A 26,503-nucleotide genomic window follows, 5' to 3' on the forward strand; every position below is an offset into this window, starting at 1 on the left:
GTTTGGTTCAAAATAATTAACACTAGCCAGTCTTCAGATGAGTAGTTCTGCAGTAAGATGGAAAGAAGCCTGAAGTAGAAGTCAGGAGACGTGGGTTTGAAATTCAGTTCGGCCAGTAATGGGCTGTGTCCCTGGGCCTCAGATCTTATGTATAAAATACCAGAGACAGATTAAATTATGGTTCTCAAACTCAAATGCCCGATGGGGGTTGGGGTGATAAGGTAAATGAAGGAAACAGTTGGGTATAGGACAATAGGGAGTGGCAGTGACTGGAGTAAACCAGAGAAGACATGTCTTACCTAAAAATGACGTCTTCAGGTCCAACTGATTATATTGCTGATGAGAATATGGCACACAAATATGGGGTCATATTTTTCTAATTTTCAGGGGAAGGCAGAAACCTGGAGGCAGATTTGTAAACAGGATAAAGACCAAACAAAACATACATTGGCATTTTTGAGACATTCATGTTCAATTAACCAAGGTCTCTTTCTGCTTAAAAATTCTATTGTGTTGTATTCTATTCTACAAAGAGTACTTTAAATTAACGTAATATAGAAAATAGCCTTGTTAAAGAAAGCAGGTACAATTTATTGTATCAATTCTAACAAATCAGTAAATTAGATTATTAAATGAAAAAGCCTCATAATATGGAATTGGCTATTAATTATAAAGTTATTATTAAAATAATAATGTAGCTCCCAATTTCCCAGGCAGGTCCATCGAGACTTTACCAGGACTTTCCATGGTGGCTGATGATAAAACAGTATTTCAATATCCCTCCCTTGGGGCAAGGACTGGAAAGGAAATTTGGGGCCAATTTACATGGCAAGATGACAGGTGCTTGCCTGTGTAAAATGTGATTAAAAAACAACAAGCCTTTGAAAAATAAACAGACTAGAATTCATATGTACAAATAACTCTTGACTTGCAGAGAATTCCTTATGGGAGATCACAGTCTTCCTAACTGTGCTCCCATAACTAAACATGTCTAGATCTTTGAGAATTGCCTTCCCTGCCAGTTTGCAAGCCATACGATGGAACCAGGCAAGGTTTTGTTAGGCGACAGCTGTCATTTTTATATCACCTGATGCTAGGTACTTTATGGATCTATTTCATCATCACGATAAACCTGTGAGGAGGTTCGATTATGTTCATTTTGCGGATGAAGCACTGAGTCCTAGAAGAGTTAGGTAGCCTCCTCGATGTTACACTCCTCGTAAATGGCAAAGCTGGGGTTTAAATCCAAGCCCCCACTTTTAACTACTTCTGTCTACTTCCTCTTGAACATGAATCACTGGGTTTAACTTTGCATAGTTTTGTTCCCCAAATCAAATCCCCTCTCAAAGGGTCAACCTTTGCCATTAATGAGGATATTCAGGGGAATGTGTCCTGATTCCTGGAGACAATTACTGAAAAGGAGTTTCAAAAGCCCTTTGAAAGAGTGGAAGCGTTGCTGGCAAGAACATCAAGTTTCCCTAGGATTCGACCCTCATTTGTATGTGTACGCTCTGGTCTCCCTGCTTTAAAAAAAAAAAAATAGGGGGAGAGAGAGAAAAGAACAAATAAAAGAGAACTTATATGCTTTAAAGTTACACCTTAGAACAATGTTTTCTAAATGAGATCTGTGGAACATTGTCCTGAAAAGAGTTCTGTGCTCAAATAAATTCGGGAAACTGCTCATTCTATCCCTGCTTGGCCATTCACAATGCACCTCGGCTTAGCAAAGCCTCTGGAATTATTTTCTGTTGTTTTACTTTTCTTAACCTCCAATAGGATATTGGAAATCTATACCTTTAGTGTTCGTTTTTATTTCTTAGCTTAATTATTTATATCTCACCTTGTTCTAGAGAGCCTTGCTGGCAGTGCTTAGGCAAGTAGAAAGAGTCCCATCTTAAAGGATATATGAAACCATCTGTCTCCATATAAGGGGTGACTCAGACAGTTTTGTTAGTGTGGACTCACTGAGGGTGATATCTGTGAGCATGCCTCACAGCTAGGCTCTCCACCCGGGCAAGCAGCTTGGCACACACTGCTTCTTTGGGGACCTCCTAGGGGATGCTCCATCTTTTGGAGGAAGTAGATTATCACTTGCAGCCCGTTCAATGGGAAAAAGCTCCTTGAGCTGAAATGTACACTCTCACTATTTTTGTTTGAGTGGGTTCCCTCACAGCCACTTCCCAAACGGCAAACCAGCATTTCCCTGAGTACATTCATTTTATGTAAAATTCAGTGGGCCCCATTATCAATAAAATGGGGAAACTGTACATTTAAATCCCTTTTGAAGAGTCTCAATTTACTTAAGATTTGTGTAATTAGGAACCCTGATTAACTTCACTTATTCACCTTTCCCAAATTTATTTGTTCGGTTTCTTTTTTTGTTGTTTGTTCTTGTAAAACCTCTCAAGCCCATGAAGGCCTTGCGTTCCAGGGAATACACTCGGGGAACTGCTGGGCAAGGCTAGTCTAGATCTCCAGCAGATGCTGGGCAGATCTGATGGGACTGAAAGGAGGCGGCATGGCCTTGCCTTTGACCGGTAACAACCCTGGGGGGCAGGGGAAGGAGGGAAGGTCATGCCTGAGCACAGAATCCCAGCTCTGCCAGTTAAAAGCTGTAAATTACTTTACCTCTCTCACCTCAGGTTTCTTTGTATTTTAAATGGAGACTATGAAACCTACATTATAGTGTTCATTTGAGGATTAAAATGAGTTAATAGATGGCAATCTGCTGAAGATGAGGCTTGGCACAGATAGGCTTTAAATAAAATCTAAGTCCCTTCTCCTTAGTTTTTCAGGAGCAGGGAGACACAGACTGAATTTATAAACAACATCGGGAGGGTGGGCTGTTGGCTAGTTATGCCAACTGCTAGAAAGGAAAAGTTTTGACTATCCTGGGATGATAGGTAATAAACTATAAAACCAAAGGAGTAGGTCGGTGCTTAAATCTTTGTTAGTGTGCATGCCAAGAATATTCCCCAGGAAACCCCTGCAAATCTAGAATCAACATTCTAAACCTGGTCCTCCTACTGACCAAAGATGTGACCTTGGCTAAGTCACTTACTGCTGCAGGCCTTGGTTTCCTCACCTATAAGAAGAGGAATTGAACTGCATCTCTCTCTAGAGTGCCCCGCCCCTCAGATTTATGTGGAGCAAAAGTTCAGGTTATTCTCTGCATCAATCCAAATTGAAGAGGTGCTGGTCTACTTAAGGATCATTGAACATTACACTGAAAATGTTTTCCAAGGATGAGAGTCAAAAAGAATTGTGACATATTGTGCTCATGTGTGATGTTTCCCATTTGAATGCTTTCTTATCTTAAGAGCATATTTTAAAATATTCAAATGTGAATTATTCACGTGGCACACGTACTTAGAATGTGTGCATTCAACTAAAGTGAATCATCAGCCTGTTACTAATTATCATTCAACCAGCCCAATTCTTTTGGATAAAGGAGAATATTAGTAACAACTAGAAGGTCTGAATCATTTATGCAGAGGCAGCTTTAAACAAGTTGGCCAGCCCTTCCAGCTGTGCCTGCAATTCTTCCAACAGCTGTAGCTTGTACATCTTGCTCTCTCATATACATATATATGCATATATAAACACACAGACACACATATGTACCTGGAAGTGTGTTTACACACATTGCCCATGGCTGCCTAAGTCCCTGGACAACGGCCATAACAGTTCTCTTAGGCAGGTGACAATTTCACTGGACCTTTTCCCTCGCTGTATAACTAAGGTCCTTAACTAGAGCTAATGCTCCTCCAGCTCTGCTATTTTATGTCTATGCTCTTTGCTTAGATGTTCTTTGGCAGAAGCATTGGAGACATGTTCTTACACATTATCCCATGTAATTCTTAGAATCTCCCAGGAAGTCTTTTTGTGATTATAATTCTATTTTACCAGATGATGAAATAGATTTACCTCCTTGATACATCATGTACATAATACATGCAGCCACAGGCTTAGAAACTAGATTCTCTATTCTATAACTTATCAGTGCCACCTCTAACTGACAACCCGATGCTGGCTGCTCACCCTTCTATTCTTCATCCAGAGTAGCCCTTATGGAGGTGGGGGTATATGGGAGAGCCCCCTAAATCATCTCCCCTCCATAGCTGAGAGGATCTGTGTCAGGCTGAAAGATGCAGACTATGTGTGGGCCAATGACAATTTTGATGGCAGTGAAGATGTCACAACTGACTAGAGAGAGTCTGAAGAAGTGTCATTAGAGCCAGGGGGCCCTGGTGTGACCAGACGAGCAGTCTGGTTTGAGATAAGGGGAGATTTTCCCAGTAGGGTTATCCTCCCAGTCAGCCATCTGCAGACCTGCCTCCCCACTGCTCCCCACTCCTCATGCAGAGTCCATGCCTACTCTTCCAGGAAGGAAGCCTGCAGCCTGCAGTGAGCCTAGACTCACAGGTCTTTAAGCTAGACCTAAAACATTCTCTAGTCTAGACCCCTTATTTGACAACACAGAGAGGAGAAGCGATGTGCTCAAGGTCACACAGAGGATTTATGGCCAAGTGGGAATTAGGACTCAGGCTTTGTGATTCCCCTCTTCAGTGTGCTCCTTCTCTGGTCCCTAGAAGAGGCGAGAAGCTGCTTCAGCAGCCCACCAGCCTTGGCATGGGCACATGTGCCTGTCCAGCTATTTCACTCTTGTGGGCCCCCAGCTCTGGCCCCTCAGCTGGATGTTGGGCAGCCTTAGCCTTGACCTCCTTCTAATGTAGCTAGAGCCTCATTCTGTGACCCTCTGCTCTTTCCTTTACTTCACTGTTACTGACCCCAGCACTCCGAGCTCCTTGCTAACCCTATCAACCATTTTTCTGTTACTTTTGAATTAAATGCTGCTGGTCCTAGATTTCAGATCAACTAGGAACCTTCAAATAACCTTCTGGCCTGAGTGTTAATTTATTTGGAGAGACGTGACCCACCCCTACAGGCAGTTGGATGTAGGCAGGAACTGGAGCTCAAGGTTAGCAGACATTTTACAGATCTCATCCTCTGATCCAAGTGTGATATTAATCATAAAATCATGAAACCTTTTTTTTTTAAGAAAAACCTATCATCAACAGGGAATTTTAAGACTATTATTCTAAATACTTGTTGAAATCAAATATGCAATTTTAAGAGATTATGTGTCAAAACTTATAGGATGCTTTATACAGAAGTAAAATCACATTTCTAAATACTTTTATTTTAAATCAGAGAGTATAAACATATATGAATGGAGCAGGAAGCAATAAATATTCTAAGGAAATCAAGAGAAAATAAACAATAAAGATAAACATCAAATAATAAATTAGGAAGCATGGGAAATGATAACTAAATCCAAGATTTCATTTTTGGAAAAACCAATAAAATAGCAGACATTTGAAGGAAGTAATATGTACTCACAAATGGAGGTGGCATTAACTATTCAGCAACAAGCTTTGGGCAAATTTGGGTAACTACCTAGGAAGGAATCAAGGCAGTGTCTCACATCACATTATAGATAAAAGTAAGTCCCAAATAAATTAGAGTCAGGCATTAAAAAGAATTTAAGGAAGGAGGTGTAGGTAATATTTCATTGATTTCAAGGTAGGAAAAACATTTTAAGAATTACAGTAAAGAAAGAATATATAATGGAAGTTGATTTATTTTGTTTAAAATATAAAACATCTATATGTTAAAAATTGTGATTGAAAAGGCAAATCATAATCAATAGAGGAAAACTCTTAGCATCAAATAAGAAAGGCAAAGAATAGGTGATGTTCTTAGTAAATAAGAAGTGCTTAGAAAACAACAAAAATGGACAAAGGACAGGATTTCATAGAAAAAGAAACAAAAATGATAATAGTAAATGTTTGTAAGGATGTGGTAAAATAGGCATTTCTAGATTCAAAATTGAACACGTAATTTGATACAACTGAGTAACAAAGAATTCGTCTTAAAAACCATATAATCCAATAATGCTACTTTTAGAAATCTATCCTAAGTCTATCCTAAGGAAAGAATTAGGGATATGCAAAAATACTTGCATGTGAGGATGGTTATGGTAGTGTTTGTAATACTGAAAATTGGAATCAACAATAAAAATGTTAAATCCTGATGTATCTATACTACAAAATGTACTCATCTGTTAAAATTACATATTGAAAGTTTCTTGTCATGAGATACTATTCTTGAAAAAATAAGTACATGAAAAGAAGGACACAGAACACTATAAAAACCATTATTCCAACTTTATAAATATATATGTATATATCATATATATTATATGTACACATATCAATGTCTTTGGGTAGTATGAGTATAGTGTTTTCCAGAATTTCTGTAATGCGCATATAGTATCCCTAAGCAGAATACACCAAACTGCATTCAAATTTTTTAAATCCTTTGCTTGAAAAAAACAAAAACGATTGACATTGACATGATCCTAATGTGACTTTACAATTGCTTATTTTGATTAATTTATTCTCTTAAAAAGGAATTATTACTTAATGGATTTCTTAAATCTGGATAAGCTGAGCAGTGCTATTATAGTTATCTGCCAGGATGTGGATATTGTGCCATTACGTGACCCAGGTCTTATACTAAGAGACTACCCAGTGTGTGGAAAGGTCAGTAGACCAGGAGTCTTGGGCCTCAGGACCCTGGTCAAAACTTTTAACAGCCTTCTGGGCCTCAGTCTCCTCCTGTCAAACAGATACTGACATCTACTTCACCACTTTCACAGAGTTGTTTCAAAGACCAAGCTAACGCAGCAGAAGTCTATGAAATACAGGCTAATGGAGGCAACAGTCATCATTCAAAGAATGAACTATTGCCTGCATGGAATTGATAGCTGATATGTATGATCTTCCTAAGTCTCCTTCTTGGTAAAGAAACATACAATCCCTTGTTTGCAGAGGAAAGAAAATCCTCCCCACTCCTCCTTCACTCTGTTTTCTTACTGAATTCATGAGACTGACAGCTAAGAGACAGAAGTGCACAGCCCTTGGAGGGAGGGTACAGAAAGGTCAAGGCACATCCCTGTGTCCACCTCCGCCAAAATTCTAGGAAACAATGCCTGGCTTTTTCCCTCCCTAAGAATAGAGGAAGTGGCAGAGATCTCAAATGTTCCCATTATCTCTGCACAAACCCACAGGATGGCTGCTTGGCAAGTTTATGGGTCGAGATCTCTGATTTGTGGCTCTGGGTGACAAGTTCATTCAGACAACGTTAATCCCCCCCAACCCCTCCATGTGCTGCTATAGTGAGGACAGTTGTCAAATGTGAGTCATATTTTTTGTGGGCTCTTGCTACATGTTATTCTGGAGACAGGACAAACCACAGCACCTCTGTGTACCAGAGCAGCTGCTTCAGCCACACTTGCTGCAAGGAGCACAGGCCCTCTTGGTCACCACAGGTAAAGGAAGGCTATTGTAACTGACCGGAAAGCTTACCACATGCAGCTCTGGGTGCCTGTAAGAGATGCCTGGGGAGCTTTTAAATATCCCATGCCCAGGTGTAGAGTTTTACCAGAATGCTTGAGGATGAGAACCGGGTACCAGTATTTTTAAGGCTCCTCAGGGGATTCCAAGCGCAACCAAGACTGAGAAGTGCTGGTGTGGGATCTAATGCAGATCTGGGCATCTCCCCGCTGCAGTCTTCACACACACTGCTCTTTGTGAGGTCCCTCCACTTTCCCCTCTCTCCTAAATGTGCCTTGCACAGGTTGCCTGCCACAGAGCTAACTCAACCCTAAGGCATTCTTTCTCCTTCAGCCTCTCTGCCAACTAGCTCCATCTCTCTTTGTGATTCCAAATCTCCAAGAAGGGTCTTTGGCTCAACTTTTTGAACCAGAGTAGTTGGGCCATGGATGCTGACCAACCTCAGGATCACCTGCTCTGGATGCAGAACTGAGTCCTTCTTGCTGTAATCATCTATGAAAAGAGATGGAGGTCATATGGTACAAAACACAGCCACCCTGGTCTGCTCCAGGTCTGTTGTATGTGAACATGAGATGGGGTGGCAGTTTGCCTTAACAGGAACTGTGGGATTCTTAACATGCCTGGCTCAGTAACAAATCACGATATTAAAATCAAATGTTTATAAAGGAACTCATAAAAATTAAAGATCAGCATTTCACCATCTTTACAGAACATGATTTTTTCAAGTCTTTTTAAGATATAGGATAATAAAATGGATAGTCTGCTCAACTATATTTAGAATATATGTGTGATTTTACAAATCTTTGTCCATGGAATCCTTGTCCACAGAAAACAACAATTGAATTTAGAATTGAAGGACTAAGATAATCATTATTATCTTAGCCAGAGGGATAATTCTTTAGCTTTTAAAAGAAAATTTTTATTGAAATATAATTTACCTAAAGAAAAGTGCACCTATCCTAAGTGTGCATCTCGATAGCTTAAGACTATTTTTTTAGAACAGTTTTAGGTTCACAGTAAAATTGAAGAGAAGGCATAGAGATTTCTCAAAGACTCCCTACCCTGACACAGGCATAGCCTCCTCCATCACCAACCTCCTCTGCCAAGGTGGTATGTTTGTCACAACCGAGGAACTTAGTTTACCCTCCAGAGTCCATAGTCTACGTTAGGGTTGACTTCCGGTGTTGGACCTTCTATGGGTTTGTTCAAATGTATGGTGACACGTATCCATTGTTATGGTATCATACAGAGTATTTTCACTGCCCTAAAACCCCCCTACGCTCTGCCTATCAATCACCCTGACTCTACCATGATTTCTTATAAAGTCAACACCCTTGTAACCAGCACCCAGGTCAAGAAACCAAACATTATCATTACCCCAAAGTCTTCCCTTTGTGCCTCCTTTTAGTTACTACTCGCCTCCAAGGTTAACCACTATCTTGACTTCTGCCAGCATAGATTAGTTTTGCTAAATTCTGTTCTTTATATAGATGCAGTCGTATAGGATGCACTTTATTGCATTCTGGCTTCTTTCCCCGGACTTTGTGAGATTCATCCATATTTTTGCATGTAGTTGTAGCCAGAGGTTTTAATCCTCAAAAGCTCGTTCAGCAAACATTATTCAGCCAGGAGCTGTGCTCAGGGCTGAGGACACAAAGTCAATAAGGATAAGTCCCTGCTGTAAGGCATATTCAATCTAGTAATGTAGCAATGACCAGAATTTAATGTTAAGTAAATCCCTCTTTATTTAACAAATATTTATTCAGTGTCCACTATGGGACAAGCACTATTACAGGTGCTAGGGATAAGCAATGAAAAAGCAGATAAAAATTCTGATGGAAACCCTGTTTTATTTTCTGACATGTGTGGGCTAGTTCTGCCCACTAATACCCATATTCTACTCTGTACTGCATCTGAGTCAACATAAGGAGAATTGGTGGCAGAAGCTGTTTCTTCCAGTGACTTGGAGTGAGTTATTATGAAGTCACTGGTCCAACCACGGGATAGTTTGCAAACCAGTGAGCATGTAACTATTTCTACCTTACTTCATTCTCTCCATCCTTGATGCTGCCTATACAGAACGAAACGAATATCTGGAACCCAAGGAAGACTTTGGATGGTAGCTTACCTTAGAGTAAGGCTGAGCAATCCTCTTGTTTCCCAGAAGCCTGAAGTAAAAAGAGACAATTGTCAAAGTTGTGACTGAAATCATAAACCTTTGAATTTGTTTCATTAACTAGGGGTGGCTAATATGTATGACTATTCCTAAGTGTTGACTCTTCAGAGCCTGGTGAATCACTTGAGTATAAAGCTATGACGTTGGAAGGAGGAAGGACAGAAGAGAATCCAACATCATTCCAGGACTGATAGCTTAGGAAGAAATGCAGGAGATCACCTGGTTTTGTTTGTTTGGTTCTTGTCTTCCCCCATTTCTATAGAAAATTTCAAGCGTATAAAAAAATTAGAGATAATAGTAAAATTCGCTCCCATGTACCCAGCTTCCAGATTCAAAAATTATCACCTCATGCTCAGTTCATCTCTAACCCACGGCTACTCCCTCCCCTGATTATTCTGAAGCAATCACAGATGTCAAAGAAGTTATTCAAAACTGTTCAGAAAGTGAGATCTCCTGGTTTTAATCCACTTAGTTAACAGGCTCAGAGAGGATAAGTTACTAAGCTGGTTAGTGGCAGTTATTTTTAATCCTAATACTTCAAAAATAAAAGTCAAAAAGTTTACTAACAGGGAGTATTGGACGTTACATAGTGCAATTAAACTGTACATGTGAGACGTGAATTGTCAAATTATGTCAAACTTCTGGTCTGACCCAGGACCATGGTCACATTTTGGACACTAGTTACAAGTGAAATATGAGGTTCTCTTAAACAAGAACCTTAACATGTAGGCTGAATATTACTTGAACCCATTATAAATTTGTCATCAGTACGTGTAAAACTTTATTTTCAGTTCATATCCATACTTCATCCAATGAATTCCATAAATAAATACTCACTCCAAGAAATAACTTCATATTATTTGGTCTACAATCACCTCCTATTCAGAAAAAAAAAGTTCTTTGAGTTCAACAGAGTGTGGAAACCATTGATAGTTGTTCCTTTTCATCAGTTATTTTGAAACCAAATCCCTGTGGATTTTGAAATTGCAAATAAATTTGTCCAAGTTAAAGTGTTCTTTTTCAACTATTTAGTAACAAAATGGGGTTGAGACTCTTCCTAAGCCTCTTTGTTCCCCATCTTCAGTCTGTTCTATTTTCAAAGAAGGAGGTTGGTTGGTGTTTATTGAGCCAGTGTCAGCAGCTTATCTACTATGAGATATCACAGAACAACCAGGCATGGAGCTGGTTTTCTACATTTCCTAGGCTTGAAACCGTGACACCACTATTTGGGCTAGCCAGAATGTTCCAGAAGTTTCGGGAGCAAGAGGGAAAGATTCCACTAGTGTCTTTGTTATAAAAACCTGCAACTCGTTGATCTGGCTCCTTTGACTGTCATACTTGCCCGATTGTACCTCAAAATGTTACCAAGGGCATGTGACATCCATCACTGTGAGCAGTGGGGCATGAAGCACTCCCTCAATGAGCATTTGATGAAATAATTGAGGGTAAAAAGAGAAAAATTACCTGAATAAATAACACTGCAGAAGGCAGACATCCAGACATTTTTCCATACACAACTCCTACTCATTTCTCTAAGAGCTAAAAGCAGCAAAGATGAACAATCTGTCAGTTTAACCGTCATTGTGTACTTTTTCTGGGCAGGTTATTCACATCGAACTCCTTTGATGTGATCAGTGATGATGCGTTTATTGGTCTCCCTCATTTAGAGTATTTGTAAGTAAAAACGCTTTTTTTCTTTTTAAACGTAATTCAGGACAAGGGCTCTCAGGTTCCTACAGCTGTCTGACAAAAAATATTGTAACCTATTGCAGATTCATAGAAAACAACAACATCAAGTCCATTTCCAGACATACTTTCCGGGGACTAAAGTCTCTAATTCACCTGTAAGTATGAAAGTTGCTGTTACTTCTTAAACTTGCCAGTGGACAATGCAGCTTGATAACCTGTTGTTAAAGCACTCACTTTATGAGTATCCTTGAAAATGTAAGAAATCCAAATGATTTCTCTTCATGCACCCTTGCCATCTCTGCCTGTCCTCAGCCAGTGTATGTCCAAGAAACCAATTACTAGTAATATTAGCCCAAACTAACAATGATTAAGAAAGCAATCAAATATTAGCAGGGAAATTATGTGACTGAAAAAAACATTTTTATTATCTACATCTTTACTCACCTCATGAATTGACTATATAGCTTCATTTGATATTTGCTGCTTTTCTTTGTCTGTATAAGCCCTGATTTCAAATACATTTAAACATATGCTAGAACTACAGGCAATGTCTACACAGTACCTGAACAACTTGCTTAATGAAATATTTGATTATTCAGTGGGTGACTGGAGCTACATCGGTTGTTCTTAACAGGGAACATTTGCCAATATCCAGAGGCATGTTTGGTTGTCAAATCTAGAGGATGTAACTGGAATCTGTGGGTAAAGGGCAGCGATGCAACTAAACACCCTGCAACACACGGAACAGCCTCACAACAAGGAATTATCCAGCCTGAAATGGCACAGTGCCAAGGCTGAGAAACCCTGAACAACAAGAACCAAATAACTCGTTTCCCTTACCCTCCCCGCTCCCTACAAGCATGTGCGCACATGCATGTGCACGCATGCCTGCGCGCACACACACGTATTTTTAAGAACACTAGAAAGGCATGGGAAGAAAAGGCACTAACATTTGTTGAGTGCCTACTATTATTATTATTATTATGTTGGTCAGTATGCTTTACATAAATTTCCATTTAATCCTCTCAACAGTCCCTGCCAGATAGGCACGCTAACCCCATTTCAGAAATGAGGAGACAGAAGCTTGGAGCGGACATATGACTAGTAAACAGAGTAGCTATGCACTTATAAGAGCATCAGCTCAGTAGCTGAACCGCCATGGCTACACATCCATCCAACAACTATTTCTCAAGGGCCCAATATGTGTCTCATCAGTGTTAGATAAAATGCAAGAGATCCAAGCATCATAGTCGTGCTGTCAGCTTTAACCTGTGGCCTCACAATACCTCGTTCCCAGCTCTGCTCTAGGCCCTAGGATGCAGCAGGTGACAAGGCAGACAAAAACGCCTGCCCTTGGAGCCTGCGTTCTCATGTGTCCGTGGTCATCATGCTGCTTTTACTAGGTCCTGCCTCTACTGCTGATTGGATTGGCAGCCAAGGGGAACTGATGGCCTGATGTATTTTACAAAATCACTCTACCTTTTAAGGCTTCTATATATAATCACTATAAAATAATAAGAAAAAACATGTTGATAAAACAAACAGCATTTACAACGCTGCTTTTCATGTCAATGTTATAATGTGGTACAAAAATGGGCTCCGTACGGTATGAATGCCATGCAGTGTGATCACAGAGCCAAACACTTTCCAGCCTAATCTTTCAGACAAAAACAAAGAAATGAATATATGGAAGGAGAAATGGAAGTTCAGGACTTCAACTTGAGATTCACTTGATTCACATCAATTCCATTCAACATGGCTCTGTCTAACGGCTCCGCATCATAAGGGCTAAGGAAGGATGTGAGACCCAGGTGTTCTGTCTGGAAACCTGTGATACAAGCCTTGCTGGGACCCAGAGTTCACTCAAGTGTATCTTCGCTCCAGGCTAAAAGCCTACCTCTCCTGGAAGGGAGGATAGAAGGGAGGGAGGGAGGAAGAGAGGAAAGAAAAAAAATCTATACAACACCTTAGTGAAGAACATTCATTGTGTTTGTCTAGCACCCATTATGTCCATCAAATGAAATAGGAATTTAAATTTGGGTCAAAATGTGGCCCTTTCTTTAAAAGTATGAAAAGCGTAAAAGGGGGACACTGGTACAGCATGTGCTTAATACTTAGAAAATTTGAAACTCGAGGGAACACAAAAGGCAGCCTTCAGAGAGAGAGGCGTGAATCTTAAGGGTCAAACAGGCAGTGAAAGCAGAGTCCCACCTCTCTGTCTGGGCGCTGGACGTGGGAAGGAGGTGTTAGGAGGGAGCCGGTTAAAGGTGACTGAATATGCCCCATAGATCTCTTGCATCTTTACTGAACACTTAGGTTGATTCGTATGGCATTGCCAATATTAGACTGTGTTTGATCTACAAAAATGGCAATGCCATATGGTTCATCCTAAATAGTTTCTAGCAGGTGTCACACAAAGATGAACAAGATCCAGCTCCAACCTGGAGGAGCTCAGTCCAACAAGAGGAACTGGACAACAAATATTTTCTCCTGGGTGCCTTGTCCCAAATTATGTTCTACTTTCTAATTATGTTGTTCTTCCAGGTGCATTTCTCTCTTTCTTTCTTTCCTCCCTTCCATTCTTTTTTCTTCTCTTCTTTCCTTTTTTTCCTTCTCAGGAGAGATAGGCAGGAAGGATTTGAAACCCAAATGTCCCTCTGATTGTTCAGTACCTCAAGTTCATTTTCCATTATTTACCACTTATAAATAGATCTGGCATTTATCTGAGCCATTAATTTCCTTTTCAAGATTTTAGGTTTCAAAGTGCACTTTTCTCCACCTCAGACCAGTTCTTCCAAATTAAAGGCAAACATTCAGGCAGTAAGGAACCATCATCTGGCCCTCTAACCTGCACATACTGCAGGAAGAATTTACAGAGACTCTTCATATTCTTGATCTCATTAGAGTCTCTTGATGACCAAATGAAAGAGACAGGGCACTAGCACCAACCCCGCTGAAGAATGAGAACACAGAGATACTCCCTGAGCTTAAGCTGCTCCCCAGTTAGCGGCAGTAGAGCCAGAAGCTTCCCAAGGTCTTTAACGAGATGTCTAGTGCCCTTTCAATGTGTCAGTTATAGCAGGCTCAGGAAGCTTTCATTGAGCTGGCTGGATCCTTCCACAGGACGTGATTTGAGAAGCATATATGGCTGGGGAAGAAAGAGAAGATGCGGAAGAAAGGAGCCCTACTCTCACTCTTAGTCTCCAAATGCAAATAGTTGGGATGAGACATACATGTTTAGCTCCAGGTGGTTCCCTCTCTGGCCTAAAATTAAAGCTGCTCTGAGGGACCCACCTGAGCATTTGTACAAATTCAGTTCATTCCTAAAGAAGCAATGAACTTATCTCACCTTCTTATACATCTATCTCAGTAGACTTATCTTCTAAAAGAGACATTTACAGGCAACTTAAAAGTTACTATATAGACCCCCTGTCCCCTCAAACTAACCCCTCAAGAGAGTTCTTTATATATATATTTATAGATTTTAAGAGTTCCTTATATTTAAGTTCTTATAAAAACTGTCAAATCCCAGGACCCTCCCTTGATTACTTTATTTTGAATTAGTGTCCTAGCATTATAGGTGATTAATTTAAATGTTCACATAGTTTATATTTCTCAGAATGCTTTGAATTTTCTGATGACCATGTATTACTTTTGAAATCAGGGAAGAATGAATTAAAAAATAGTTTATGGCCAATGATGACAAAATCTTTAAACACTATGTATTCTGTAACACCCATGAAGTTCCCTTGGGCATCACATAAGTGTCATTGTGGCTAAGGACCATTGGAGGCAGGATTGTTTGCATGCGTGTATAAAAATATCTGGGGATAACTGCCGTTGATCTATACATGTTGTGGAGCACCTATTGTCTGCTCAGCACTGTGGGGGTGCAAAAGACAGATACAGCAGTCCTCAAACTTAGGGTGTCTCTGTGTCCCCCACCAGTCAGGCAGGATGTCCTCATTTCAGCCTTCACAATGACATGAATGTAAAAAGGCCATGCAATATGTGGCTGAGGGGGATCTCTGCCCCAGACTGCCTGGGTTCAAAGCCTGGCTTTACCTGTTAACAGCTGTGGGACATAAGGAAGGTCACTAAGCTTCCTGGTGCCTCCGATTTCTTCTGTGTCGAATGGAAGTGATAATAATCATCTGAAAAATGGAGGTGGAGGATAATAAGAGACTTAGGAGTACTTAGATCCTCAGGATGTCATGAGATTAAAGGAGTTAATCTGTGCAGAGTGCCTAGAACAGAGCCTGGTATGCAGCAAGCACCATTATGTAGAAATAAACAAAATTTCACTGCCTAACCTCTACTGCTCCTGGATCCAGATTCCAAATGCTGCAGTGTATTTATCTCCTTTAAACATTTTGTATGAAATTAAAATAACTGCACTTGAAGTACCGCACATTCAGTGAGACTCCAACTCACACTGGGAATCTGCACTGTGGGGAGGCTGGGGGCGCCCCAGATGGCCGTGGGCGATGCTTTCCTAGCAGCAGAGTCCAGCGGCACTGAAACAAACGTGCTGTCTGAACCAGTCTGGTCTGCCTTAGAGAGGAGACTTTCTAGTAGCTTCCATAGTCCCTAATCTGAGGTTTTCTCAGGTAAACCATGAAAACACCAAAGTGGAAGGAATGGCCATCAATTCCGCGGGGAAAGGAATGCTGGACCCTTCTCAGCTAGTCTCAAGGCAGCTAGATTTTCAGTTGGGCAGTTTCCTGGGTGTTTTAAAGAATGTTTCTTAGGTAGACTCTGAATCAGGGCCTAGAGAATGGTGCACTTTCAAGAGCCTTCCTATTGTTTGGGGATTAGTACCACCCTGAGGCTCAGAGGAGGAGGGCACTTTGTGAGCAGTGGGTGCAAGTGGTGTGGGGGTGGGGCAATGGTAATTCCTGGGCCTTTCCACTTCCTTCCTAACCCAGTGTCTTGGTGCAAGGGGCCTAGAAGAAGCATTTGCTGCTCTTTCTTTGTCTAGATTGGTGCCCTTCCTCTTATCCACTCCAGCTTGCCCCATTCATTTCTTCATTCATTCAAAAGTATCTTACAATATGCCATGCACCGTGTGTACAGTGGTAAGAAAAACATCCTTCCCATACTCACTAGAAAAAGAAATGAAGAGTGATGAAATGTTTTTCTCAACCCTCTCAGTGCCCTGTCTTCTCTCCTCTCCCAGTCAGCTCTACTCCTCATCAGATACTCAGATACAGTGCATTCCCACCCCCTAGAAAAACCTGTGGTCAAACTCATCGCCTCTTAACACCTTGGGTAGTTGAGGCCTAGAATTCTATTCTTTGGGCAGGAACTCTTAGATTCACCAGTTGCTTAAAAGAACCACGTGGGGCAGCAAGGAAAGCATGGTGGCTCTTTCTGTGCAACTCTAGTGGCCCTAGTAATTCAGGACTTGACTCTTTCAACATCTCACTCCCACTGTCCTGTGATCCAGCCTCCTCCAAGCTCGTACCCCCTAGCCAGTTGCACTCTGTGCTGGTTTCTGGGGTAGGGACGTCCACTTTGGAGAAGTTACCATGAGGACTTTAGGACATGTTGGGCCAGCAAATCAACTGAGACACTTAACTGGAGAGTGACTCCAGTCTGGTCCAAGATAAAAGGAAATCTCTATTGGACCACCAGTGGGTGAAATGAATTATGGAGACGTTCTCTTGAATAATCTTCAGTAGCAGCACTTTGTTAATACTATCTATGTGGACAGTCACAGCAGTTCATTCATGTGGTCAGTTTTCTAAATGCTGTTTCTTGGGCCATGGCCACACAAAAGCTCTTCTCCTTCCTGCCCCCCCCCCCAGCTGCCCTTTATTGAGAGTGGTCCAGATGCCAGCTACCATCCTGAGTTCTCTCATTTACTTTATCTAACAATCTTATGAAATGAGGTATTCCCTCCACTTAAAAATGAAGAAGCTGAATCGCAGAGAAGATAGACAGCCAAAGTCACAGTGCCAGTAAATAGCGCAGTCAGGATTCAAACTGAGTTCAGAATGGCTCCAAAGCTGCGCCCCTGGCCCAAAATGGACTGTCATTGGGAATGGAACCTTCTGATTCAGTTCCCTTTCTTCCGTTCCAAGGTTCATTGAAAAAAGTTTTCTAATCTAGTGGGAATGTCTAAAACTCAGAAAAACAACATAATTAACTTAAAAATAGGTTTTAAAAGTCTTCTGAATGCTTGCACTTGAGAAATCTCATGTTAATTAGAGGAGGTGGAAAACATAGACGACTTTTGAGAGTGTTTTGAATGGAATTTGAGAGAATTTTCAAGGGCTTTGGCGGCCCACAGCAAAGGCTCTTTTGTTCCCATTTTCGTTTTCGTTTTTAATGCTTTTGTGAAAATTAAAAACACTTCTAAGAAAAGTATGTAACACGTATATGTATAATACTGGTTAAAAATAGAAAATGATCAGTCCCTAGTACCCTTCCCTGGCATACAGCGTCTGCTCCTTGTTATGTACACATTTCTGCAGTGTGGATATTTCCCTTTCCTTGATACTTTCAGGACTGTTTCCTACTCATGAACCTTGATTAGAATCATTCTAGTGAGACATGGAAGAACAAGTAAAAGAGAAGGGGAAAACAGTTCCTGTGACAATAGGGCGAGAACTGGAAGAAAGGGAAAGGAGATGATGATAGAGGACGGATGGAGGCATGGGTATTCATGAGGAAGCTGTCTTCTAAGGAGGAGTGGATAGAGCTAAAAGGGAAAAAAGGTAGAAAAAGGAGGTGTGTACTTTGGAAAGAGAGAAGATGTGCTGGAGGCGGGATGCATTAGACAGGCCCCCAAATTTGAGAGCTGTTGGTATCATCAGTTAGAGGTTGAGCTGCTCTGTGGAGCCAATTTGTGGGGAGAGGGAAGAGAAGCGCAGCCTGAGTGTGAAGGAAGAGAGCACGCTGAGACAGACACTAACCAGTTTAGTTAGTCATCACTGGGAGACGTCCGCTAGATGGAACATCTGAGAGTGTGAATCTCATGTCCAGGGCTAAACAGAAAGGCCGATGCCCAGGCATCATTTTGTGACTGGTATTTGGGGGCTGGGGTGGGGCGGGTTGCTAGTTTGTTTGTTTAATACTATAATAATAAAGGGCCATAATTACTGAGTGGGTGTTGAAGCAAAGAGGCCAGGAATTGAAAATACAATAGCAGGAATCTGAATCAAATCTTAGAAGGGGGAAAAAGAAAAGTACTACAAGTAATTTAGTAGTCTGGGAAGAACAAAAGAGACTTACAACTGAACTTTATCATAAAATACGTTTCTTTAGTTTATGACTACAGTTTACATCACTCTTTTTTTTTTTTTTTTCCAGGAGCCTTGCAAACAACAATCTCCAGACTCTCCCAAAAGATATTTTCAAAGGCCTGGATTCTTTAACAAATGTGTAAGAGGACCTAAAAAAATCACTGATTCATTAATTAACTTGCAGTAGTTAACAAAGAAGCCTGGTGTTGATTATGAAAATGTTTGATTGGCTTTAAATTAAACGAGAATTTTTAAATTTAAATTTTAAATTTAGTTGGACTAATGTTTGCGTCTCCTATGGTATCTACCACTATATTCTGAAAATACAGTCCCAAGCTTTCCTTTGATAAAGTGTGTGTGTGTCTGTATGGGAGAAAGTGATGACAGGGACTTGGAGAGGGGGGAGAGAGGAGGGCTAGATAGAAATTTCAAGATGCCTTTTTTTCACATAAGGTCCAGGAAATTGGGCTACAAAGGAAAACATAAAGAAGTCTGGGAAACTGACAGAGTAAAGATGAAAGGTTACACTCATGGGTTGGTCAGTCAACAGAGAAATGGAGCAGGAAGTGGGGGAAGGAAAGAAGTTTGCCTTTTCTCTCCTTAGACTGAACAAAAACTCTAGGCTTAATCCCCAGGAATTTGGCTTAAGCCCCAGGAAGGGAATGAACTTAATTACTTTTGACCCTTTTTCAAACAAACGAGCTTTCAAACTTTGACTTTTAAGCCTCAGAGTGAAAGATCTTTGTAAGGAATTTGTCTATTTTGCAGTAAGCAAAGCAACTAATATATGTCTAACCCTCTCAAAAGCAATTTAGCTTCAATAAGTGCCTTCGAGGACATTAGAAAAGTATTTAAATGTCATAAGGTAGAATACAGGAACCAACAAAAAGGTATATGAAAACAGAGTTCTTATTATTCAGGTACTTTGCTATAGAATATATATTCAAAACAACTTTTCTCTGATAACAAAAAAATTGAGTCAACTATTTTCTCCTAAACCCAGTATTTAACTTCAAATCAGTAAGCTAATGAAAAACTTTCTTTGTTCCTCGTAGTATTCCCCCAGCCCTTCCTCCATGCCTATTACCCCAGTTCCTGAAAGATGGTTTATTGCCAAGAGAGTGTCAGAATCAGGACACTTCCAAAGAGTCTCGGACAGACCACAGTTATCCACTCTGGTTCACCATAGCCCAGAAAAGTTGACACTCCTTATTCTGGGTCAGAGTATTCTTGGGATATGAGGTCAGTCCTGGGAATGTCTTGGAAGTTAGATGATATCATTGTAGATATTGGGGATACAGCTTATTTGGGGACCCTCTGGACCAACCTTGTGTCAGCCAATACCCCACACTAGCAAAAGAAAAAACACTTGAAATTGGCTCAATTTCTCCAGGGAATCCCACAATGGTTTTGGCTGACATGCCCAATTCAAGAATTATCTGAGTGCAAGGATTCATGCCAACTTGCCTTCTAAGTGGATTTGCTGGTTTTCTTGAATGTATCCTGTAAAACACATTTTTAAATGCTTCAACATTAAAAAATGATTCATGTGTTCTGTGAAAAGGAGGCAATACCTATTTTAGGAATTCTCTGTGACCAAGAACGGTTTTAGGAAAGAGAGTTTCTGAACAGAAACAATGCAAATAAACAGAACTTGGTTAGTTGGGATCATATGTGGAAATTTAAACTATGCTGCACAGTTAATTAGGGACATGAGCTATTGTATGTCTGCGTTAACTTGGCTGTGTCGAAGTCACTTCCTATTAAAACTGAATTTGTAGACCATGGAATAGGATCAGGATTAATTACGTCTGTGAGGAAGAAGAAAAGCAAATAGCTCACTCAGTTTAATTAAATATGGTACAACAATCACAACATTCTGACTTCTAGACCTGCATTTTCCAATAATAATAGCCACACATGTGGTCACAGAACACTTGAAATGTGTTCCTAGGGTAACTGAGGAACTGAATTTTAAATCCTACTTAATTTTTAAAACATTAAGTGAAAAACTAAATTTAAATTTAAAACCTGATTCTCTGTTCAACCATTGGAAAACTTTTAAGGATGTTTGGAACAACTTGGGGAACAACAACATGAATCTTTTTTTTTTTTTCAACTGTAAATTTTATCAAATCTAAATACAAATCAGGAATTTCTACTGAAATGTTATTATCCAAATTGAGACATATTGTAAGTATAAAATACATTTTAGACTTCAAAGACTTAGTATAAAAAGAGAATGTAAAATATCTGATTACTAATTTTCATATTGACTACATGTCAAAATGATAAAATTATATATTGGGTTACATAATATAAGCTATAAAAATAAATTCACCTGTTTCTTTTTACTTTTTAATGTGTCTGTAGGAAACTTTAAATTATATATGTGGTTCACATTTTATTTTTGTGGGCAGCACAGCTCTAGACTGAGGTACGTTTGAATCCAAAGCATATGAGGTTCCATTATGAGTTTCCATTGACTGGAGGAGCCAACAAGAGTGCACTGCGCTAATTCTCTGAGCCCAAAGAGAATGGTCAGTCAGGTTCAAGGTGGAATGTGGGGCATGATATAAAGCTAGGTGAGGCCATTCTGCCCATGTTAATTGCTGAAGTAAAAGTCATGCCTGTGAAGGAAGGATCCTTGTATATCAAAAGCAGCTGAAGTTTGTCTTTCAGGGACCTGAGAGGTAATTCATTTAATTGCGACTGTAAACTGAAGTGGCTAGTGGAATGGCTTGGCCACACCAATGCAACTGTTGAGGACATCTACTGTGAAGGCCCCCCCGAATACAAGAAGCGCAAAATCAATAGTCTCTCCCCCAAGGATTTTGATTGCATCATTACAGGTAATGTATTCCAAGTCATTCCACCTCAAAAAATTAAAATAAGGGCTACTTTTTTGCACATGCAAGAACCGATATTTTTTATATCTTAAAAACTAACTGAACAATTCAACTTTAACAATATTATGAACCATTAAAATTTCTCATGTTTAAAAGCAAAGTATAATTGCCATTTCACTGTTTCTCTAGAATAAATGTATTTCTTATGGACATTTGAGATCTGGCCAAGGAATGAGGCATGAGCACAGTTACTTATCATCATTTTCCATTTTTGCAGAATTTGCAAAGTCTCAAGACCTGCCTTATCAATCACTGTCCATAGACACTTTTTCTTATATGAATGATGAGTATGTAGTCATCGCTCAGCCTTTTACTGGAAAGTGCATTTTCCTTGAATGGGACCATGTAGAAAAGACCTTCCGGAATTATGATAACATTACAGGTAAGAAAAGCCTGATCGTATTTTGAGTGGAAAGTTAAGCTACTTGGGCCAAGGGAAAAGGAATCTTTTCCAGTAGGAAAAGAAGAGTAACATTGGGGAATGCTTTAGACAGAGTCATCTGAATCTCAATTCTACAATTTACTGAGTACCTGGGATTGTTCCCTAAACTTTAATTTCCTCACTTGTAAAATGGGAATAATAATACCTAACTTGCAGGGTTATTAGTAAATAATGAGATCACACATTTAAGAAACTTAGCATAGGACCTAGCTTAGTAAATATGCAATAGAAGGTGGGTTGTTTTTCTTCGAAGAAGAAGCATTGGATTAGGAACTATGAGTTCTAATCTAGGTTCAGCTACAAGCTAAGAGGTCAAGCCACTCACCCTCACTGGGCCCCTGTTTTCCTTAACTACAAAATAAGAAAGAAAGTTATTTTAGATCAATGAGTCTCAAACTTTTTTGCAAAAACATTACTTTTGCAAAATGTATCCCTTGTGACATAAAGGGTTTTGTGGTCCAATAAACTTGTGAACCATATCTCCCTCTTAGAGATTCATCATAATACATATTAGAGGCCCTGAGCCATCTTGCCATAAGGAAACAAACCACTTTCTAGTATTTTTTGCATTTAATTTTATCATGGAAATCTTCTTTTTTTTTTTCCCATGAAAACTTTTACTTAGGTGATATCTTAAGTTCCTTCTCATTTCAACAACTTTTAAATGTTTAAATCACAAATTATAACCTCTGAAATACCTTTATATCACCTTTAGCTTCTAAATACCTTTAAATCTGCTCCTAAGAGCACTCGCACATCCCCATAAAAGGTCACCCATTAGACAAAGCTGGGACGGTTAAATTTGGATTTAGTTGGTGGTTATTAGCCCCATCGTTCAAAGGATCCAGACAGGTTTGGGAGACAGAGGTGCCCAGATGAAGGAATCTCCTACAAACTGCGGCCCTCCCAGAATCCTCTTTCCTTTTCCAGGGGGAAGGCTGTGTTCCCCCTTCTCCCTAAGCCCCACCAGTTTTCCAGTGGATTGCAGCAGGGCTTTGTGCAATCTACACCAGGCTCTTCTTATGTGTGTACAGTCTGTCAATTGCTTTGAATGAATCTTTAGATGAGTACTTGAAAGAAAAAATGAATCATATATTTGCAGACTTTCATAGGGCATCATCTAGTCTAGGATGACAAATATATGTTACACAGACAGTCACTATCCCCTCCCTCACCCCAGACAGACATTGCTAATCTATCATGGTGTTCTTCCTTGCAGAGAACAGAATCTTCCTCAACACAGTTCTCTAGGCAGTCAATCAATCAGTCAATCAATACTGCTTCCTGGCTGAAAACTAGTGGTCATCTCTGATCTAGTGCCAACCCTCAGTGCACAGAAGAGAACGCTGAAACCCAAAGAAGTTAAATGATTTTCCCAAGGTCACAGAATCAGCTGAGCCCTGAAAAGGGTCACAAATAAGATAATGCCTGTGGATAGAGCCAATTAATAGAAGGAGTTAATGCAGAACTCACTGCCTTGGAGCCTTTAAAGCTGCTGTCAGAAAAGACATGGGGTCAGATTTGCCCTGCTCTCTTTACACTTCCTAGAGCCAACCTCCCTATAGGAGATCAGAATCTATTGGTAAATGCTGAACACTTACCAAAGGATGCCCAGCTAGGCCACTGACAGACCCCCTCATATTGTCTTCCAAGATTTCCCAAAGTGACTTTCAGGAGCAATACCCACAACCGGTACCCCTCTTTCACTTTTCTCATGGGTGCCTCTTCCTTGTCTTCTGCCACCAGTGACCTAAAGCTTCCGAGAAATCACAAGTAGTGTCTCTTTCCTATCTCAGGGGAAAGTCAGTTTATTCTAGAGCAAGAAGCAGTTCATACCTAGAGCAAACCAGTAACAAGTCGAGGCTGGGCTGCCCCAGCCACCACTCAGGACTTTATGGGGTTGGTTCTAGAACTTCATGAAATCCTAATCCAAGTTGGAAGCTCTGGAACAGCTAACTCCTCATGCCAGATTGAGTTAAGAGCATAGAGAGGCTGGTAGGCTTGGGTTTGAATCTCAACCCTGCCTCCTCCCAGCAGCACCAAACCTCGTTGAGCTTCATTCTGCTAGACTGAAAAAGGGAGGGTGATAATATTTAGCCCTTAAGGTTGTTGAGAAGTTTTATGAGATGATTTGGCAAAGCACATAGTAAGTGCTCAATAAATGGCAATGCTCACTGGAATTACTATGATTAACTCATTATGTGTTAGGGAAAGCAATGCTTTCCTTCCGTACGAAGTGAGAGAAAACTCAGGCTGCGGCCGTGTGCCCTGAACACCTAGTGCAGGTTGGATGTGACGTGACAACTCAGTTGTTGGTAACAAGGTGCCATGAGGTACAAGGCACAGAAAGATCCTGTTACCATTGGACCTTGGAAATTGGCCTTGCCTAATTAACCGGGCTGATTTTGGTGGCAGTTGCATGGCCTCAGCCTGTGGGTTTACGTGCTCCAAAAGAGGATGGCTGTCCACCTAATCTCTCCTTTGTCTTTTCCCAGGCACGTCCACTGTAGTGTGCAAGCCTATAGTCATTGAAACTCAGCTCTATGTTATTGTGGCCCAGCTGTTTGGCGGCTCTCACATCTATAAGCGAGACAGTTTTGCAAATAAATTCATAAAAATCCAGGACATTGAAATTCTCAAAATCCGAAAACCTAATGATATTGAAACATTCAAGATTGAAAACAACTGGTACTTTGTTGTTGCTGACAGTTCAAAAGCTGGTTTTACTACCATTTATAAATGGAATGGAAATGGATTCTACTCCCATCAATCCTTACACGCGTGGTACAGGGATACTGATGTGGAATACTTAGAAATAGCCAGAACACCTCAGGCACTCAGAACGCCTCATTTAATCCTGTCCAGTAGTTCCCAGCGTCCTGTAATTTATCAGTGGAACAAAGCAATACAATTATTCACTAACCAAACTGACATCCCTAACATGGAGGATGTGTATGCCGTTAAGCACTTCTCAGTGAAAGGTGACGTGTACATTTGCTTGACAAGATTCATTGGTGATTCTAAAGTAATGAAATGGGGAGGCTCCTCATTTCAGGATATTCAAAGGATGCCTTCGCGAGGATCCATGGTGTTCCAGCCTCTTCAGATAAATAACTATCAATATGCAATTCTCGGAAGTGATTATTCCTTTACTCAAGTGTATAACTGGGATGCAGAGAAAGCCAAATTTGTGAAATTTCAGGAATTAAATGTTCAGGCACCAAGATCATTCACACACGTGTCCATTAATAAGCGCAATTTTCTTTTTGCTTCCAGTTTTAAGGGAAACACACAGATTTACAAACATGTCATAGTTGACTTAAGCGCATGACACACCAAATTCTCTGGCTGCCATCAGAAACTTTCTACAGTACATGATCCGGATGAACTCAATGCATGATGACTCTTCTTATCACACTTGCAAAGGAATGCCTTTCAAACATTGAGACTGCTAGAACCAAGCACTACCAGTATCTCCATCCTTAACCGTCCAGTCCAGTGGTGTGGGAAGTTACCTTTTATAAGACAAAATTGAATTGTGTAACTGTTCTTTGCAGTAAAGATGTGTAAATAAGTGTTTAATGGTATCTGTTACTCCAAAAAAGAAATATTAATATGTACTTTTCCATTTATTTATTCATGTGTTCAGAAACAACTGCCAAATAAAATGTTTACATTTTCTTTCATATCCCAAAGGTAATTATTTACAGGAGTTATTTTATTCTTGGTGATGATATGTTGAGGAAATAGTTTTATATAATAGGGTTGTATTTGGATCAAGAATGTGTGGTGTGAATAATGAGTGAAGATGAACACTGATATTGATTACCCATCACTTATTAATAGGTTGATCAGCTGATTTTGAACATTCAAAGGGCATGGCTTTTAGGAACACTTTGAGGTGAACTGGTGACAGATTAAAAGAAGGGAAGAGAAATTTGCCTATTACAAAAAGGCTAATTTAAAATAAAGAACAGTTAAGCCCATCCTTTCCTATCTGATAGCTCCAGCTGAAAACTTCATTCAGACAACTTGTAGAAGAAGCTAAAGTCAAGATTTTGGATTTTAAAAACCCTATTCAGGGACTTTCTAAATGTCTGACTCTAGAATTCTCTGAAAGCTGATAGAAATTGTAACCTTAAAGCACTTGCCTCAAATGTATCTGAGATGAAGGCCTGTTCTCTGATCAAGGATGCTTCACTTCTAGATAGCAGTTCTGACATGTTACTGACATGCTGCTGAGTGCCCAGCGGGCTCACATCTGGTTTCCTAAATCTCTGACCCTGGATCACATGGTAGTTAGCACTTAGCGCAATGCCTGTGATGGAGCAGGCTCTCAAAAACTGCTTTTGAAGATGCGTATGTGTCCTCCTGTTACAAACTTAATAATAAACTTCATGAGGTCCATTATCTAATCAGTCCTATTTATTGAGTACCTGTTAAGAACGAGGTATCGTTCCTCTGATTTGGGGAGGAAAACTAAGGAAGAATAGGGCATGGTCCTTGACCTGTGGGGCCTTAGAAGTCTAATAGGGGGGACTGGACACAAAAAATGACAGTGTAAGCAGTGAGTGCCAAATATCACCTGAACATTCCTACTTTAAGTATCATGGGAG

The 26,503-nt window shown here is 40.2% G+C and overlaps 1 protein-coding gene and 1 long non-coding RNA gene across 3 annotated transcripts in view; one reads left to right on the forward strand and one right to left on the reverse strand.

Moving 5' to 3' along the window:
• Positions 1-25,575, forward strand: part of LGI1 (leucine rich glioma inactivated 1) — a 32,756-nt gene extending 7,181 nt beyond the window's left edge. Inside the window, exons 3-8 of one of the 2 annotated variants that reach the window (XM_006211022.4) lie at positions 11,200-11,271; positions 11,370-11,441; positions 18,604-18,675; positions 21,219-21,388; positions 21,663-21,827; positions 24,383-25,575. In XM_006211022.4, the coding sequence (XP_006211084.1) occupies positions 11,200-11,271; positions 11,370-11,441; positions 18,604-18,675; positions 21,219-21,388; positions 21,663-21,827; positions 24,383-25,218 (1,387 nt within the window). In that variant the 3' untranslated portion in view covers positions 25,219-25,575. The remainder of the gene's footprint in view (positions 1-11,199; positions 11,272-11,369; positions 11,442-18,603; positions 18,676-21,218; positions 21,389-21,662; positions 21,828-24,382) is intronic. The other variant, XM_015245057.3, reaches the window with a different exon arrangement.
• LOC140699366 (uncharacterized) lies at positions 306-15,434 on the reverse strand. The gene is made up of 3 exons (XR_012077503.1): positions 15,352-15,434; positions 9,550-9,589; positions 306-401 (listed from the first exon to the last, which is right to left on the reverse strand). It is a non-coding gene; the product is annotated as an uncharacterized lncRNA (long non-coding RNA).
• Positions 25,576-26,503: the final 928 nt, after the last annotated feature.

This window comes from Vicugna pacos, chromosome 11, assembly GCF_048564905.1.
Source record: "Vicugna pacos chromosome 11, VicPac4, whole genome shotgun sequence".
NCBI lineage: Eukaryota > Metazoa > Chordata > Mammalia > Artiodactyla > Camelidae > Vicugna > Vicugna pacos.